Source organism: Sebastes umbrosus, chromosome 11 (assembly GCF_015220745.1).
Source record: "Sebastes umbrosus isolate fSebUmb1 chromosome 11, fSebUmb1.pri, whole genome shotgun sequence".
Classification (NCBI taxonomy): domain Eukaryota; kingdom Metazoa; phylum Chordata; class Actinopteri; order Perciformes; family Sebastidae; genus Sebastes; species Sebastes umbrosus.
Window position 1 is genome coordinate 3,632,763 of NC_051279.1, and position 19,972 is coordinate 3,652,734.

The 19,972-nt window shown below is 40.7% G+C and overlaps 1 protein-coding gene and 1 long non-coding RNA gene across 6 annotated transcripts in view; one reads left to right on the forward strand and one right to left on the reverse strand.

Annotated features, from left to right (window-relative positions):
* Nucleotides 1-19,972, reverse strand: part of gramd1a (GRAM domain containing 1A) — a 49,370-nt gene that overhangs the window by 3,230 nt on the left and 26,168 nt on the right. For 4 of the 5 annotated variants that reach the window (XM_037786145.1, XM_037786147.1, XM_037786144.1 and 1 more), the window contains 12 exons: nucleotides 18,905-18,985; nucleotides 16,721-16,839; nucleotides 15,604-15,910; nucleotides 14,333-14,486; nucleotides 13,225-13,371; nucleotides 11,674-11,795; nucleotides 9,636-9,778; nucleotides 5,981-6,084; nucleotides 3,904-4,134; nucleotides 2,638-2,722; nucleotides 2,076-2,087; nucleotides 475-582 (listed from right to left, as the gene is read on the reverse strand). In XM_037786145.1, the coding sequence (XP_037642073.1) occupies nucleotides 475-582; nucleotides 2,076-2,087; nucleotides 2,638-2,722; nucleotides 3,904-4,134; nucleotides 5,981-6,084; nucleotides 9,636-9,778; nucleotides 11,674-11,795; nucleotides 13,225-13,371; nucleotides 14,333-14,486; nucleotides 15,604-15,910; nucleotides 16,721-16,839; nucleotides 18,905-18,985 (1,613 nt within the window). The remainder of the gene's footprint in view (nucleotides 1-474; nucleotides 583-2,075; nucleotides 2,088-2,637; nucleotides 2,723-3,903; nucleotides 4,135-5,980; nucleotides 6,085-9,635; nucleotides 9,779-11,673; nucleotides 11,796-13,224; nucleotides 13,372-14,332; nucleotides 14,487-15,603; nucleotides 15,911-16,720; nucleotides 16,840-18,904; nucleotides 18,986-19,972) is intronic. The other variant, XM_037786146.1, reaches the window with a different exon arrangement.
* Nucleotides 10,028-19,931, forward strand: LOC119497793. Its single transcript, XR_005208989.1, has 3 exons — nucleotides 10,028-10,038; nucleotides 15,934-15,940; nucleotides 19,802-19,931. It is a non-coding gene; the product is annotated as an uncharacterized LOC119497793 (long non-coding RNA).

Consider the following 19,972-nt stretch of genomic DNA (forward strand, 5'->3'; position numbering starts at 1 on the left):
TGTCACTACTGTGTACTTTGTCTGTCTGCCGTTTGGTGCTGAGCAGTTAGTGTACAGTGTTGGGTTTTTTCACAAAAAAGCTGCCTGCAGTAATCCAAAAACGACGCCAATGACAACAGTGAGGGTGTGAACCAAACCAGTTGACTTGCGGGCCGTGAAACCGAAACAATGAGCTGAAAGACATCAAAACGCTGCGTAGAGTTGGCTGATAATTCTTCTTCATCATTAGAAGTGACACTTTTCACATATCGTGTGATCTATTGTTAACACTGATAAAATATTAATTAGCCTTTCATCGACTTACCTTACAAAAATTCCGAGAGGATTTGTTGCAATGCGATAAGTTAATACTCCGAGGGAAACTTCACACCTCAGATCCCACAAGAATAACTTGCACAAGCCTGAGACCACACGCCAATTTAACACCACAACACAGAGTCTATATTTGTACGGAAAACAGTGCAGTGTGTTTACCTGTCAGCAACAGAATAGGAGTGCCATGTCTCCAGTGTATGGGCCGCTCTTTCCAGAGCGTACAGCTTGTAGAAGAGCAGCATGTTGAGAGCCACCAGCACCACCAGACTGACGGGGACAGAGAGAGAGAGAGAAGACAGTCGTCTAATTTACTGAAAACGCTTCATCAAATCACCAAGAGAACATCAGTGAGATATCAACGGTAAAATGCCAATACTGCTCGCACAAATATTTCAGTGTTTGTCAATTCACAACCTTATTCACAACACAATGTCATTTTATTGCAGGAAAAATCCACCCCGACTGAAATATCAGTGTTGCAAACAACTATTAGCGTTATACTCTGATGTTGCATTACTTGGCAGAGTTTTTTTTGCTGTTCTTGTATTTTTTGTTTCCTGTTCCAACTGCTCAAACGTAGATGTCATGATTTAATATTTCCAGTTTAATACTACTCTCTAGACTCAACAATCACATTTACTGACACAGATACCAATTTCTCTACTGGCAGCTGCTACCAGAGACCAGAATGTGTTGAGTAGGAATGTCACGATCTCAGATTTTCCGTTATTAGTCTACACAAAATCCCACCGGCAGAATTAACACAACACATTCATTGACTGTGATGATTCATTGACGTCTCCTCCGGGCGGAGACGGTAGAGAAGAGAGCGAGTGAGAGAGAGTCAGTGTGTTGCGCTAATTCTAGTCTCATATGCGGTCGGAACTGGGTTGAAAAACGATGCAATCTGGTTGCCATGGCAATGAATAACGCCTGACTATTAACCACACCCCCCCATTCTCTGTTTGAGAAGGAACATTAACCACGTTAACGTTACGATACTTTCACAGTATTTATAAAGCACTCAAACCTGCTTTATAATAAAAAAATAAATAAATGAAAATCTCACTTTTTACAATATGGCACCTTAAAACGTGCTTTTTAGACTGAATATAGAGCAAAACTGAATGGCACTCATACACATGGAGCTGGTGTGTGATGTTTGCAAACTACAGCAGCAATCGTCTGTATAATTCTTTGGATGTTTGTGGCAAACAAATACAGACTTTGTTTGTGTCACATGGGTTAGCACGCATATGCCTGGAAGTGACCTGACATGTGAAGGCGGACACATGTGTGTGCACATGTAAATGATATTGCTTTATCTCTGCAGCCCCCCCTTACCCCCTTTTTTATTAACTTATTTGTTTATTTAATTTATTATTATTATTACTTTTTTTTCTCTTTGTATTATTATTATTATTATCTTTTTTTTAATTTTATTTCAATTTTGAATGCATCAAGTTGTTTTCTCTAGTTTACTTATTGTGTTTGATTCTAAGCTCAACTACTTAAAACTTGGTTTATTACGAACTCTAAATAGCATATACGAAAACAACCTCGAAAAAAAGTATAAAAAAAATATAAATAAAAAGGTTGTGTCAAATTTGTGTGAAAGAATTAGAGATGAAAATTTGCTTCGTGTTCAATTTGAGAGCTCCTTAAAGAGTACAAAAGGGTGGGTTTTTCCTGCATCATTCACACACAGTAGTTCTTATTTATGCAGCCAGTGGTATAAAATCAAAGCCTCTCATACGAACCTTATACAGATCCTATTCACAAGAAGTATTGCAGAAAGGAAGGGGAAAAGAAGAGAAATGGCGAGAAAGGCATTGTGAGGCTGTTAGTATGCAGAAGATCGATATCCAAAGTGTCTGAATGCTCCCTCATTCAGACACGGATAGAAACAAGACAGCAGAAAGCCAATATAGTAAAAATATACAATCAAACCAGGGATTTGATCAGGTAGGAACTCCTGAAATTCAACTATATTACACAATATAGGAGAGGACGTACTGTTCCAGAGGACCACATGCAAGGACACACACACGTGCTTTTATGTGTAAACTGTACACTCAGAAAGTCCCTTTCTCATATAACATAATCTATATTTAGAAACGCTCATCTCCGTTCAAAGTAATTCATTGTCTGTGAGATGACTACTGAATAAGACATAAGACTCATATGATCAGAGTGCAGTTAAAAACATAAAACATGCTGCAAACGACCTCGAGTTAAAAGAGCCAGAAGGGAAGCCCAAGCTTCAGAGGGGCTGCTGCTACTCCTGGACTCAGTAGGCCACAAACACACACTTGAACTTACATGAAGCTGACGATGAGGAGGATGGTGGATATACTGTTGGCTCCTCCACCGCGTGAACGCTCTCCCAGCTTTATATACTGAGCACCTGAAAGAATAAAAAAAGAAAAGATAGGTGTTATTAATGTATATTTCTGAGCTGTCAAAGTTAACACGACAGTTACACGTTAACGCAAATTTGTTTTAACGCCACTAATTTCTTTAACGCAGCTTGCTATTTTTAGTTCGTAGCGGGCTCAGTTTTAAAGATGGGAGTGAAGATACTGTCATCATATGAAACTAGAAGACCTACCCATGTCATACTAGCTCGCCGCGAAGGAGGCTCCAAACTTACGCTAAATTTTGGCGAGGAAAAAGCTGGCATGGCCATTTTCAAAGGGGTCCCTTGACTTTGACCTCCAGATGTGTGAATGTAAATGGGTTCTATGGGTACCCACGAGTCTCCCCTTTACAGACATGCCCACTTTATGATAATCACATGCAGTTTGGGGGCAAGTCATAGTCAAGTCAGCACACTGACAGCTGTTGTTGCCTGTTGGGCTGCAGTTTGACATGTTATGATTGGAGCATATTGTTTTATGCTAAATGCAGTACCTGTGAGGGTTTCTGGACAATATCTGTCATTGTTTTGTGTTGTTAATTGATTTGCAATAATAAATATATACATACGTTTGCATAAAGCAGCATATTTGTACACTTCCATGTTGATAAGAGTATTAAATACTTGACAAATCTCAGTTTAAGGTACATTTTGCGATTAATTTGTGATTAATCGCGATTAGATATTTTAATCGATTGACAGCCAACTAGTTTCTAACAGAGATAAATTAATTAAAAATACTATTGCTTCCAAGTAACTTTCATAAACATTCCACAAGGAAAAACAAAACAAATATAAACTCCAGTAAAATGTGAATTTGACCAGTTTCCCTTCTTTCCAAGTCCAAGTTTTTGTCTGAGGATTCCTCTCTGTATTTCTTGACATCTCACAGAAGACTAATGTTTGATTGGCAACTCCCATCCTTGGACCCATTATCCAATAAATTCCTATTACACCGTAGTGTTTTAAAGGCTGCAAATCAACCAGTGTGCTCGAGTCCCTCAAGTTTCTGTTTCTGTAGTTCAGCTCCACACAGACCCACTAGAGGGCAGGATTGCACAGAAGATGGATTCAGGTTTTTTGTTTGATTTCATGAGCTTGGTGGCAAGGACTGAAATTCCCAACACTGACCCTGAAGCATCTCAACAACTGTATCATGGCTGACTTACTGGTTTCTCTTCTGTCCCTGTCCTCTCCGACTCCTCTGTCCCCTCGGTCCCCGGAGCCCATTCCTCCTCCCTCCCTCTCTCTCTCCTTCTCGCCCTGCCGTCGAGAGCAGGTGCGTTTGCGGCGGCGCAGGGCCGGGGGGGTCTTGGCAGCGTCTGCGCCCGCAGCTTCGCCCGCGGTCACAACGGTAACCTCCGTCTGCAGCAGCGTCTCCAGCTTGCACACCTCACTCTCTGCAAAGTAAACAGACGGACAAATTAACAAACACAGGGAAGTAAGATGGAGGGACAAATACTGGCTCTCCCTCCAAACGGTCACATGTGCTAAACACGGCTGAATAGCCAATCAGAACACATTTTGAGGAAAGAAGAATCACTTCAGTATCATCAAAACTTGTCAAATACAAAATACTGGCACTGAATACTTGGTCAAATTCTTATATTTTATTCTTTGACTGGACATTGCCTATTGCCTATTTTGAGGGCTGTCAATCGATTCAAATTTATATTTAATCTTCATCAAATTACTCTTATCAACATAAGGAGTGGACAAATATGCTGCTTTATGCAAATATATGTATATATTTATTATTGCAAATCAATTAACAACACAAAACAATGACAGATATTGTCCAGAAACCCTCACAGGTACTGCATTTAGCATAAAACATATACTCAAATCATAACATGGCAAACTGCAGCCCAACAGGCAACAACAGCTGTCAGTGTGTCAGTGTGCTGACTTGACTATGACTTGCCCTAAACTGCATGTGATTATCATAAAGTGGGCATGTCTGTAAAGGGGAGACTCGTGGGTACCCATAGAACCCATTTACATTCACATATCTGGAGGTCAGAGGTCAAAGGACCCCTTTGAAAATGCTCATGCCTGTTTTGCTTGGCGGTTTGGAGCGTTATTTAGCCTCCTTCCAGACGAGCTAGTGTGACTAGTCTAGTCGTCTAGTTTCATATGATGCCAGTATTTTCACTCTAGCGTTAAAACTGAGCCTGTTGCAACCTTAAGAATCGCAAGTTGCGTTAATGCGTTAAAGAAATTGGTGGCGTTAAAACAAATTAGCTTTAACGCGTTATTATCATGTGAACTTTGACAGCCCTAGTGATTTTAGTAATATTTTAGATCATTTTAAGTATGTATGGGTATGGGGCAAACGTTCTTGCATGACTGTGTGAAAACAATAAACTTGTTTTAAAAAAATCTATGTTAAAATCAACGTAAAAAATTATTCAAATATTTTCCATTTCAAACGTGTAACGACTGGATACCCGCTTCTTTACTGGAGGTTTCAAATAGGGCTGCACAATTTTGAAAAAGATATCTAATTGCGATTATTTTGACTGATATTGTAACTGCGATATGATTTGCAACTTTAGAGGGTGTGATAATATTTACATAATTATTCACATTTTAATTGAAAAACATATAAAATGATTATGGTATGATCTGTAGCAAACAAAGATGTTTTCTTAAGTTAGTAGAATATGATGTTTAAGCCAGGACATCTCTGCAGTACGACAATATTTACTTTTAAATGGTATTTTGACACACGTTTTTTTTTTACTCAACATGCTTTACATAAAAAAGAGGCATAAAAAACATCAAGCATATGCAATGTAGTGGTATAACAACAAAGATATCAATACAGAAACTCAGGTAGCGTTATGACAACCATTCTTAGTTTTAATAATTTGATCTGTCGAAATAGAAGAAGTCAAGTTTATCTGTCAAATCAAAATGTACATAAACTATTGACCACATGAAGTTGTGAAGAGAACGTAGGAGTGACTCTCACAAGCATTATTAATAGGGATATATGATGCCTGCAAACAAATTCAGGCTAAGACACACATGAATGGACAATAGGCAGTGCTTTTATGTTTTGTGGTCTGCAACATGAAACTGTGCATTTGGCTTTCATGTCAAGTGTGTCCTGCTGACGCAGTTTCACTTTACTTTTGTTCAGTTATTTACAAAAGGGATTGAGTCTGAATAGGTCAGTTTGGTTTCCACAAGCTGTGTGTATACAGAGATAAGCTGGAAGAGGCAGACCACTTGACTCACCCATGTGTCTGTAGTACTCCTCAATGCCGCTCCAGGTGTTCTTTTCAATCAATGCTTTGACCAGGCTCCACGGCTGCTTCCTGTAGCAGATGGCTGAGGAAACTCTGGACAGAGGAAAAGCAAACAAAACACATGTTTAAAACATATAGAGACTAATCTAACAAATATTTGTATCATACATTTCCCATGACTTTCGACCAGCGCCTGACACCAAGCAGGAACTTGTGCAGGTGGCCGACACAAGTTTCTGCAACTCCTACAATATTTCCTTTGAAACGGATCAACTGACAATTCCACGTTTTTTACATGAGCATTTTAGTAAGCTAGTTGGCTAATATATCATGTTTCCATTCATTCATCGTCTATTATCTGTAACCGCCAGACTATCACAGGGCTGACACATAGAGACAGACAACCATTCACGCTCACATTCACACCTACGGGACATTTAGAGTCTACAATTAACCTGCATGTCTTTGGACTGTGGGAGGAAATCGGAGAAAACCCACGCCGACACGGGGAGAACATGCAAACCCCACACAGAGAACACAGGGATTCAAACCTGCGACCCTCTTGCTGTGAGGTGACAGCCCATCATGTTTCCATGTTCCAAAGAAAGCAATCAGAAAACATGCACACAAAACACTAATCGAAGTAAACACCAAAGTTTAGATGATGATGGACCCATGTTGAGTACGTGACATGTTTTGAGAGTTTTGTCAGAATATACTACTACTGGAGTTTTTGAACCCAAAGAAAAGCCTTTTGTTTATCTGCCTGGAACTACAGACAGTATAAAATATGGATGTAGTCATGTCGCCCATAGGTTTCTGAAGAGCGATGACCGAGGAAAACTGCAATATGGGAATGCTATTTGTTTTTAGCTTTAGCTTCTTAGCTTCCTGGACTTTTCAAAGTCGCGCTGCGAAAGTGACAATGTCGGACGATTTTGGCGAGGGGAGCGACATCGATGCCGACTACAGTCACGTTGATGATGAGAATAATAATGTCGAAGAACTTGAAGATTCTGACCCAGAATATGAACCGCTAACCGAGAGTCAGTGGGCGAGGGAGATGTTCGGATCCTCAGGTCTTAATGGGTTAACTTTCACTATTATATGCCTTTGACTCACATTTTGCTTTTACTTGTGTGATTATCCTTTTACATATATACATTTTTAATGAGCATTGTTGAATGGTACCTGAGACCTAACATTTGGATTGCCAAAGACTGCTTTGCTGTAATTGTTGTGCATATGACGAATAAAGAAACCTGAAACTTGATCTTCTGTGTGCACGAATCCCTTCTCTTCCAGCTTATCCTGAATGACTTTATAAACGTCACTATGTTTGTAGACTTTATTTATCATATTCTGTAAAGCTCTCTTCGGCCCAGATATCGAGCAAACATCGGACTTCTGCAGAAGTCCATGTCAGTCCTCTCCCACCTCTCACAGGCCGGTTGTTTTGAGTATGATTACGGCGTTAACAACTGCCCAAACGAACCGCACCAGAGTTTGATTAAAAGAGACTAAATTGTGGCTTGTGAGATCGCCCCTAAGTTTCTAAAGTTGTATTATTCCACTCGTGTGTTTGAACAGACCAGGCTAGCATTTGTAGGAAACTAATTAACTTTCCAGAGAAGTCTTATTCTGTTGTTTTTTATTATGTAATACAGTAAATGTTTCTCAGAGTAGGGGCCAGAGTAAGATGGCTTCCCTTGTCTTATGCCCAGGTTATAGTGAAGGTCTATGGCAGTGTGTGGCAGAAATAAAGTTTAAAACCTCACAGTAATTACAGTATATTGAAAAAATTAAATATGCTAAGATTTCACATTTTGCAGACTGAATGGATTATAAACACATAATAACCTCTACATAGATTTTTGGATCCTATTCAGATTATTAGTGAACGGAAGGCTCCAAATAGAGACGACTAATGAAACAGCGAGACAGTCAAAGCCCTTACTTAAATGAAAAAAGAAAACATGTCTTGCAGCCACATTGCATAATAGTCTATTGAGGCTACGGTCAGTGTAGAAACGTCTGTGTCTGCCTTTTCTTTTTCTTCCACTGTTGATTGTCAGTGCAATATGCCAAGAAAGATGCCCCTTGCTCTTTGATCCTGAGATGCTGACATACAAACACCCACCGTACTTGTACTGGATATATGCTGACGTGCCATAAAGTCAAATACAATATGTTTAGTGAGAGGTGAGAAAAAAAAGTCAAGCAAAAAAGGGGCTTGGAAATAAAAAGCATCATCCCCAGTAGGTGTATACCAGTAGTGTCAGGTGAGAAGCAGGAGACACTTGGCGGAACAAAGGAGAGAAAGCTCTGATGGGATTAACTCACAGGAGAGTTTCTGGTCCCCAGGCTAAAGGACTTAACCACTCAACTACAGATTGCATCATCTATTTTGCTGCAAACTGACAGGACACGTGTAAACAAGGATCCTCCTGTGGCTCAAATTAGGGTTGTCAAAGTTAACGCGATAATAACGTGTTGCCGCAAATTTGTTTTCACGCCACTAATTTCTTTAACGCAACCTGTGATTTTTAGGTTGCAGCGGCTCAGTTTTAAAGCTGGAGAGAAGAAATAGGCATCATATGAAACTAGAAAACCAATCGATTGGTAACCATGACATGTTATCTTGTCGGGAAGAACACTGAATAACGCTCCAAAGTTACACTAGATTTTGGCGAGGAAAAACTGGCATGGCGATTTTCAAAGGGGTCCCTTGACCTCTGACCACCAGATCAGTGAATGTAAATGGGTTCTATGGGTACCCACGAGTCTCCCCTTTACAGACATGCCCACTTTATGATAATCACATGCAGTTTGGGGGCAAGTCATAGTCAAGTCAGCACACTGACACACTGACAGCTGTTGTTGCCTGTTGGGCTGCAGTTTGCCATGTTGTGATTTGAGCATATCTTCATGCTAAATGCAGTACCTGTGAGGGTTTCTGGACAATATCTGTCATTGTTTTGTGTTGTTAATTGATTTCCAATAATAAATATATACATACATTTGCATAAAGCAGCATATTTGTCCACTCCCATGTTGATAAAGAGTATTAAATACTTGACAAATCTCCCTTTAAGGTACATTTTGAACAGATAAAAACTGTGTGATTAATTTACGATTAATCGTGATTAACTATGGACAATCATGCAATTAATCGCGATTAAATATGTTAGTTGATTGACAGCCTTAATTCAAATGTAAAGAGGTGATGAAAAATGACACGCTCTCTCTCCCTCCACGGTTTGGATTTCTGTTTAACGTTACTCCATATCGTGTTTAGTAAAAAATCATTAGTTGGCCCTTTATCTAGTTGTGGATGGGACTGTATCTCTAGTATCAAAAAAGGATGAATGTTTTTCCATCGTGAAACCTACAAAGAAAGTCAAAGATCTGTGCTAAACAGTTTGTTTTAGTCCAGCGTACATGTGCAAAGCATATCTAGAATAAATTCAACACTTCAGTAACAGGATCTGTCACGAAACCAATCAGCTCTCATAGGAAATGTAACACTGAGTGTGATTGTCACGTGTGGCTCTTCTGTTTTGACTGTGGTTTTCACGGTTCAAGTAAAAGAAAAGCCCACCCACAATGATTACCCCCCCATAAGACGACAACAACAAACGTACCGGAGCCGACTCTTGTGCTTGTTGATGGAGGTGAGGCAGTATCTGTGGACAGTGTAGAAGTAGTCCTGGTAGGGGATGCCTGAGGTGATGACCTCCGAGTCCACCACAAAGCACTCACCCTTGGCGCTGTTCTTATGCAACGTCTGGAAGCAGGAAGAAAAGTGGAGGTGCATAGTTAAAGAAAGGCATGCAAACTTATTGGTTTCCTCCGACAAAACCACCCACTGACATGTCTGCTAGTTGAGGCTTCTTTGACTGATAATCGGCTGCTGTAAAGGCACCAGTGTGCTTCAATGATATATAGGCTATTGGAAGAAGGTCTGGATTCTTCCTCATAAATACCTAATAGAGAATGAGGTTAAGGAAGTGTCATTTTAAATCATTCGTAAATATTACCCTGCCAGTCACTACATGCCGAAATTAAAAAAAGACATAAAGACCTTTGCAGATCTGTCATCATATCTTTCAAGACATTATTACAGGAGAATGTGGTGTTTGGTTTCTTCAAAAAACAAAACAAAGAGAAGACAATATTTTCTTTTAATAAAGTTTGTTAGCAAAATGTTTTATTTATAATTATAAATTTAACAATAAACCCCTTATTTTGTTGTTTTCTTGAAGGATGTTGAGCAATATGTGAAGCCACTTTCTAATTCAACTAAGAAAAAAGGCTATCAAGACACTAAATATCTGTATGTTTTTGTCTAGTGTGGTATACCCCTGGCTCTTTGTTATTGTTCTACTTGGATACTATCCCCTGTATACTGAATTTGAATTATGTTCTTTTGTTTCATAAAGAAAGAAAATAGAGATAAGTAGTAACTTGTGTAAAATAACGTGACGCCGTGGGTTGGTTTCCTCCTGTCATCCCCGGCCGCCACTGTTATGTATGTTTATATGAATATGTCCCTTCTGCAAAATGTGATTGGTTGATGCCTTTATTCACGGTGCGAAATCTCCGAATTAAAAATTTGCAGTCATGGGGTCAACTTTTTCTCCCGAGGTCGAGGTATAAGCTGTGCTTTTGCTGTCGCTGCTCCTAAACTATGGAACAAGTTACCCCCTGATACACGCACTGTCACTGACCTAGTACTTTTTAAATCTAAGCTCAAGACTTTTTTTATTTAGATCGGCTTAATAAAATGTAACCTATCTTGTAACTGAAGGACTTACAGATAGGGTCGACGACAGCATCATTTGAAAGTAGCATCACCTCAGGAGCACCGTCTAAACCAACCTCCTCCCCTCGGGGCTCCTTCCAATGCAACGCCCCCCCACACATGCACGAGCAGCGCCGCATCGTAACTACTTCACAGACACACAGCGGAGAGAGGACCTCAACCCAACAACGCTACCTCATGACAAGTAACCGCGGCAGTGCTACTGCAGGGCTGAGGTTTCTCTTCCATTCTCCAGGAAACGTGCGGCGGCAACGCACTTTGAGTTCAGGCTGGTGCACGCCGAGGGTAGAGTACGAGCAGGGAGGCATCTGATTGGTTCTTTCCAAGCGGACCGCGAGGCAGTGATTGGTAGACGTTTTTACAAGATTACAGCAGCTACAGATGACGGCTCTTTTACGGTCATTTTTCAGAGCTCATCAGTAAAGGATCGCTGTCGGGGTGTAAAGACCATTTCAACCAATATCACAAATAGTAAATACTGGATAACATCCTCAACCCTGCCTTTAACGTTATAGTTTTAATTGCATGGCAGTAATGGTTTGGTCTGAGTAGATGTAACATTATTTCCAGATTTATTTCTGAATTAATTCTTCATTTGGTTTCATGATGTGTAAAGATTAATTGTTTTTGTTACAACAGATTATCGCTTTAAGAACTGGTGCCTGCACTGGACCCAAACCTGGAATCACTACAAAGCAAAGAATGTAAAAAAGATCCCAAAGACACAACTACATACGTCTATAGAGGAAGTTCCACTCCAGTTGAAGCTAAATGAGCACAGTGTTTCTGTCTCAGGTATTTGCCAACGGGTTAAATAATGAAACTAAAAAAAAGGCCAGTGTTTGTCAAGGACTGACCTGCGTCTCCACCACAGGGGCAGTCTTGGGGCCAAGGGGGTTGTTGAGGGCGATGGTGTAGCTGAGCACACGGCTGGTACTCCCACTGCTGCTGTCCTGCTGCCATTCACCCACCGCTAGGTCTAAGAGAGAGACGGAGAACATGAGTGAGTCAAAAGAGAACAAAATACAAAAAGTCCCGAGAGATTTTGTTAAAATAAGAGAGAACAAGAGAGGTTGAGAATTTATAAATGAAGAGGGAAGAGACCAATAGATCCAGAGGGGTTGAAGGGAGAGAGAGGAAAACAGAGAGTCTATCCACACTCCTTCATAAAAAAAAGAAAAAAGAAATGCCCCAATTAGAGCTACACAATGTTCCCAAGCGAGCTGGACTTCCAACTGGGGTAGCCACCGGCCAAATCAACTCCACGGCCTCACCGCTGTCCTCATTTAAACTACTAGAGGAAAAAGTCAAAAATATACACTGCATTTATGCAGATAGATTTATAAGATGACCTTAATTATCAGTCTGTCAAATTAAAAATATAGCCGTACAGTGAGAAAAGCAAGGCATGAAAAAAACAGAGTGTCAAAGAGAAGAAGAATCAGTAATGGAGGGTGGTTAACACAGCGGAAACAGCTAGTGTGGCACCCTCATTAGCAGCACAATACAGCATGTCTTTGAGGGGTGGGGGGGTACTTCACTACATTTGTATTTATCAGCTGAACCAAGTAGCACAGCTGCTTCATAAGAGCACAAAACGACTTAAAAAAAAAGATCACCAAAAACATGTTTCCACAGATTCAAAGATGACAAGTAGAGGTATTTGCGGGATAACTAACATTGTGGCAACAACACAAATAGATACTCGCAGTGCACCGGCAACTGAGTTTAAAGCTGCAGTCGGTAACTTTGAGCAAATATGATTAAAAACATATTTATTATTATATATAAATATATATATAAAAATATATATATATATATATAAAAATATATAAATAAATAAACATAAAATATATATATAAATATACAAATATATATATATATATATATATATATATAAAATGTAATAATAATGGTTACTAATTATTAGTAAATCTATAATTACGTTATAATGTAATAATGTGTGCATCAATAAACTGTTAAAATAACATAAATTATAGCATTACTAATAATTAGTCAAAATGATTAATTATCATTTCATTGTTTAACAGTAAAATAACTATTAACAAAGTTTAATTAACTATCAATTTACCATTTATAAATGATGGTTATCTTTTTCACAGCTTATCTGTCTCATGCACTATTGTCAGGATATAGTGACCGTTTTATAAAAAATAACTTTTTATCATATTCGCATCACTGTAAAAAGCTTAACAATAGTTTCACAGCAGGAGAAAGAGCTCACAGAGATCTCTCAAACATGGGTTCAATGACCCAATAAAAACAAAAAGTACCTTCATATTTAATCATTAGGGAGTTGTGTAACCCAAGAGAAAGTTGTGTACAAGCAGTACAACGTTTTGACCATCATATGTGTGTGCGCGTGTGTGCGTGTGTGTTTAACCTACCAGTAAAGTGTCGCTGGGAGAAGAGGTGCTGGATGAAGTTCGTGTCAGCAGAGAAGAGCAGGTCGTGCAGCTTGTCTACACTCATGCGGAGCACGGTGTTGATGTGCCGCCGCCCGTTCAGGTCAGCACAGAACGACTCCACCTCACCTGAAGGCCCGGAGGAAAACAGAATGATTCACTTTTCTTTAGATTGTATTTTCACTCAATAGTTTTAGTTGTTGTTGTTTTGTTCGGAGTTATAAATCCGGTGCAGGTTCCAGTTCTAGAAATGCATCCAAATGAAATGTTAAACTTTTGCCGGCGTTTGTAAACATTAAAACTCCCAGGTGTGTTTGTTTTAGAGATCAATTTGATGATTAAATAATCACACTCTCTCTAGGCGTGATCATGATTTCATTGCCAAATAATTTCAGGGGAATCACAGATATGAGCAGTTTCTGGTTTAAACATCTTCTGCTAATACCTTTGCTCTACGCTTAGTATTATTAAACCTCCACGCATTCATATCTTAATCTTGTCAGCCTGGAAGCAATTTTTAGGTTCATCATCTGACAATATGCCAAAACAACATGCATAAACTTCCAAAGGAATTATTGAATTTAGTTCAGGGCAGATTCACTCAGAAGAGCAGTGAATCGCTCCCTATTAATGTTTGAAAATCCCTGCAGTTATTGTTGAAGGAAGGAGAGGAATGAAGCAGAAAGAAACGTCTCGTTCATGGTGATCAGGAGGAAGGGACAAAAATAGAACTACAATAATCTTTAGCACCTTTATAAAGATGAGGTTAGTTCACAATCAGATTAAAGCTAACAACCTTAAATGAGCACAGTGAATTAAGAGGATAACACAAGTATATTGATAAATAACACTTCAGGTAAGATGAAAAATATGTATTTTTGATTTTGGGGTGAACTGTCCCTTTAAAGAGGTAAAATTTTACCTCAGCTGCAAGTTCAGAACAACTGACTGTTGTGTTTTTGCTGATTTTTAATTCACTCAATTGACAAAGTATTGCATCATTAAAATTAAACATATGTATTCTAATCTAATCTTCATGTATACGTTACACTTTCTCATCACTACTGGGCTTCACCCGAAAAACACTCACTCTCTTCTTGCGTGTCAGAGGAGTTGCTGGGGTCTGTGGGCAGCTCCTCATCGTTAGTGATGTCCAATGAGGAGAGGTTTCCCAGACTGGTGCTTGGCGGGGGCAGCATGTGATTGGCTGACTCGAACAGGCTGTCCCCACCGTCTTCCAGATTCTGATTGCAGTGAGGGGGGAAAAAAACGCACACCAGAGGACAGTTAGCAAGAGGTGTGTAGGGAAATCACCCCATTGTCATATGACTTGAGAGGCCTCAGCTGAGCTGACCTCATGTCGACGTGGCATGAGCAGACATACCGCTGCAGCCGTGGAATTAATCTGAAATCGACACACAGTCAACACAGCTCTCCATTTATTCACTTTAGCTCAGCTAAGGCTTGATCTGTCCTTATCAAGATCAAGACTGCAGAGGAAACCGCCACAGCAGCTGTTTCTGAGCAGAACTGATCTGTGAGCAACTACACAGTATCGCACATCCTTACTTAAATATATCCTGTTATTGTGTAGTATTTTTTGTTATGTTGTCGCTGTGTTCAAAAGGTGCTATATACAGTAAATAAACCTGCCATATCCTGGATTATTTATTGTTGTAATCAAGCATCTGATTTGTTCAGTACGGTAATTTAAACATAGTTAATAATAAACTATCACAGGTGAAGTCAGGGTCAGATTTGTATCAACGCTTTACTAAGTCCCAAATCTTCTAGATGACGTCATGTCAGTAGAACAACTCCAGATTAAAGTAGTACATCAATTTGAGTGTTCAAATGAAACTACTAAACTCTATTAATGCCAGTTTGTTCTGGATATGTTAGCAAGTGTACAAATAAGATTTGTTAATCAAGTACAACATGAATCACAGCTGTCTAGACAGTGGCATTACACAAACACAGAATCCACCAGGTGGAACAATGATTACACTGCACTAAACTTTAGTTTCAGTCAAAAACTGGCAAAGGTGACAGCTGCTACGTTAGCTGTTTTGAGTCACAACAGTCCCGTAAATTGTGACGTGAATAGTTACACTATATGTGCACCTGCCGCAGTTTACAGGACTGTTGTGAGTCCAGGTGTCCTCCGTCTCTAGGTGGCTAGCTGACTCTGGCTGGATAATAGTGACCTACATCTACGAGAGGGACAGACTGAAAAAAGACTCTACACACTGATCTGAGCTCTCGGTTTGAATGTTGTGTTCGAGGCTATGCGTAACACAACATTGAAGACTAGCTTTTACAATGTCGTATGCCAAAGTATGTGTCAAGAGGAACACTCACAAAGGAGGCAGCAGAGGCCGGGGCAGAGGCGGAGGCATTGGTGGGAGTGGTGGACAGCAGCGAGCTGTGGGAGCTGGGCGGGCTGGGTTCGAGGGGGTCAGAGCTGAGTCTGCGTCCAGATGACGAAGGCACCTCGATGGGCAGACAGGAGGCGGAGGAAGGGGGAGAGGAGCCCACGAGGTTGGTAGCTGAGGGAAAGCTGGCTAGACCGCAGGGCACCAGGGGAGGGGGAGAGCTGCCCGTAGAGGGAACCGACACTGAGCTCAGGTCTAGTAGATCTGTAACCGACACTGACTCGTCTCCTTGCCTGGGGAACAGAGGGAGAGGAAGTGAGAGTGTGTGAGACAAAGACAAGTCTGCGAGAGAAAGTGTTTAATGCAATTGTTATGCTAGCTGACATTAACCCTCTGAGACCCAACATTATTGTACTGAAGAGGCTGTAGTGGACTCAGTATTAGAGATAGAGTGAAGGCACTGGTAGATGAAACTGGAAAACCACGTCATTATCATTCCAGCTTGTCGGAAAGAGGGTTGAAAAAAGCTCCAAAGTTAGGCTACATTTTGGTGAGGGAAAACTGTCCTGGTCATTTTCAAAGGGGTCCCTTGACCTCTGACCTCCAGATCAGTGAATGTAAATGGGTTCTATGGGTACCCACGAGTCTCCCCTTTACAGACATGCCCACTTTATGATAATCACATGCAGTTTGGGGCAAGTCATAGTCAAGTCAGCACACTGACACACTGACAGCTGTTGTTGCCTGTTGGGCTGCAGTTTGCCATGTTATGATTTGGGCATATTGTTTCATGCTAAATGCAGTACCTGTGAGGGTTTCTGGACAATATCTGTCATTGTTTGTGTTGTTAGTTGATTTCCAAAAATAAATATATACGTACATTTGCATAAAGCGGCATATTTTCCCACTTCCAGGTTGATAAGAGTATTAAATACTTTAGGGTACATTTCAAACAAATGAAAAAAAGTGTGATTAATTTGAGATTAATCGTGATTAACAGCCCTGAAAACAACATATAGGAATTTTTATTTTAGACAATACAAGACTCTCCAATAACATAAACTGCACCGTATATTAACATGTTTTTACACATGAACACTCACAGTAAGCCGTTCATGTGTTCGGCGGTGGGGGAGACATAGTCGTCGTCTTCACTAGTGAGGCCCAGCTCAGTGCCGTAACACTGGTGTACGATGTGCCAGAGCTCTTTGGGGGATAGAGACTGTAACAAAAACACACAATATTCTTGTTGAGTAGTTAATAGGGATCAAATTAAAATAACTGATTACTGATGGGGGGCATCCAACCAGTCAGGACACAACCACTTCATTGTCAGCATAATACAGTGAATACATTCATACAGGTCACACATCACACAGGGCTGACTTTGAAATTTCTTTTATAGACTACATTGAATTTTGCTGACCTCCAAGATGACTAATGACAAATTCAATCCATCATGTCAGCAAATAAGTAAGTTTGAAGTTAACACCTCTGATTTTAATCACAATAGGGCTGCACGATTACAGCCAAAATGATAGTCATGATTATTATGATCAACATTGAGATCACGGCTATTCATTGATTTTAGGGACAACATTTTTTTTTTTGCACTTTCACATTTAAATAAACAGAGCGCTGCTTTCACCTCCATGTTATGCTACATTCCTGCTAATGTACAATTCTTTTTCAAAATAAGATTTAAAATGTTTTTTTCCCCATGAATTCAGTACGTTTTCCTTTAACGAGTTGTATACAGTATATTACTCTTCTACTTAGGACTGCAGCTGCAACATTCAAGGAGGTTTTTCACAAGCTCCCGTTGTCGGGTGTGCACGCAGCGCAGCGGCATGGCACGCAGCGGCATGGCACGCAGCGGCATGGCACGCAGCGGCATGGCACGCAGCGGCATGGCAGCTCCCCAAAAGTGAAGCTAAAACATCTCGATCGCCCCCTGGTGGCTGGCTGTTAGTTCAGGAAGCGCTTGATTTGATATGCAGCTGAGTTTTCTCTGATCGGAGCACGCATTTTAAACGTCAATATTGCAGTTGATCATGTTCATTTATAGCTGGGGGAGAGAGTTTATTTTTGGCATTATCGGGCAAAAATCCATAATAACCTTTCAGCATATTGTAATTTAAGTGATACCCCAAAGTAGGCAATTTCCTGGAAAAGGCACAAATAAAACCCTGCTCCTGTAGCTCTCCTCTCTCCCCTCTCTGTCCTAAGCCACTCCCACCAGAAGAACAGGGACATGTGCATCGCTTCATACAGTAACCAGTACGAGTGCTGGTCATTCATTTCAAACATCATCCCGATTGTGATCCTGATGCTGTTATATAGCGGCAATTCTGAGAACTACCCTCTTGATTTCTTTGCAGACTTGTTGGCCTGTAAAGACCTTTGAGATGACATGCTGTGATTTGAGGCTTTAGCAAGCTACAATATCGCCAAAGTGCTTCAGAGATGGAGAGAAAATGTTGCTAATACTTTAGCCTTCTGCTAACCGTAGGCGTTGCGCCACAGCCGTGAGCAGAAGGCTGAACTATTAGCAACATTTTCTCTCCGTCTCTGAAACACTTCGACTCTTTTTGATAAGTCCTTCTTCCTTTTGTGGGTTGCTTTGCAGTGTTCCGCCGTTGAATCAGGCTTTCACCATCTGAAGGGATGTGTACGCGCATCTGTATTTCCAGAACAGCCAATAGGAACGCTCTCTCTCCGAAATGACCTGTGATTGGCCAAAGTCTCCCGTCACGGGCTAGATTTTCTAAAGCCTGAAAACAGAGCCATGAGGAGGTGCAGAGGTCTAGTTTTTTTCTCAGAGCAATTATATTACAATATGCTGAAAGGTTATTATGGATTTTTTGCCCAATGATGCCAAAAATATTCTGCCTACTGAAGCTTTAATTGCGGGAAGCCAAAATCGTGATCGTGATTGATATCTGATTCATTGTGCAGCCCTAAATCACAGAATAGCATTTGGTGATTATTCTTGGCAGTGACTTAGTGTTTTGTTTGACAGCCTTTTGCAGGTGAAACATTAAGTCAATATGTTTCATCTAGACGTCTGTTGCCATGTGCTTTAATACTACGCTGCTGTGTTTCTGCACCAGCGCTGTCCAAATAAATGTCTATATTCAAATGCAGTAAATAACAGTGATTTAAACTGTTCACCCAACCCTGTGTTTGTTGCCATCTCCTGTTTCTTGACACTCAGTTCTATTCTAAGATGTTAACTACTAGCCGTGTCACACCAGGCAGCGGCAAAGTGGGAGAGGAGATTGTACCTTGTCCAACAGCGCGTTCTGCCACAGACGGAAAATCATCATGAAGCTGCGATCCCTTGCTCCGAAAGATGTGAAGAAGTGCTGAGAGGGTGAATATCAGTGGGACAGGAAGACGGGGGGAAAGGAAGGAAGAAAAAATAAGAAAAAATGTGATTTGACCGATGGTTTCCCTCTGTTGGGATGTTTGCTTTGTCACAGTCAGGGGAGATAAAGTTGAGTCAGCTCATTTCATACTGCTTCACTAGCTAAAAAAGGATAATTTGAAGTAAACAGCATCAACAGCTAACACTTTTCATGCTTTTGCGACAGCACTTAACTTAAACTGTGAAGGATAGAGAAGGGGTAGGTATATTACTTACAGTAGATGACAGTCGGCACTAGGGATGTCACGAGAACCGATACTTCGGTACCAAGTCGATGCCCAAATTCTAAAAAAGTGACGGTACTCTTTTTCTACAATACCGAAGGTACCGTACGATGCCTGTAATGGTCATTGGTAGAGATGTGACGGTGAGGAAAATTTTCCCACCGGTTAATAAACTTGTGACAACACCGGTGTTACCAATTACACCGGACATTTTACAAGAAAGATACGGTCAGTATGTGCAGAGCGCTGACTCTGATCTTTACCGTCGGGTGGCGGTGTGTCTGGCCTCTCCGGGAAAGCTTTTGCTGCGGGGCTTGCGGGGTTGTACCGTGGTATCGAATTGGGTATCGAGAATCGTGGAAATGCACTGGTATTGATATCGACTACTAGATTTCTGGTATCGTGACATCCCTAGTCGGCAGGCCCCCCCAGTTTGGCGAAATAGACAGCAGTTACTGCACAGGAGCAAAGCAATGTACTGCTGTGGACGGGGGCAGCAGCAGAATGTATTTCAGCCACCCAAAAGAAAGTCTATACAGTCTTTGTTTCCGACAGAGAACTGAAGCCGCTATCTAAGCCCTCGCCAAAGCAACCAGACTCCACTGAAAAAAACTGTAATTTTACCTCGCAGAACACGGGACTTGCTGGTCTACCGCTGCCTCGATCGGTTAGTTTGTTTGTATTATTGTTTGACTTTGGTT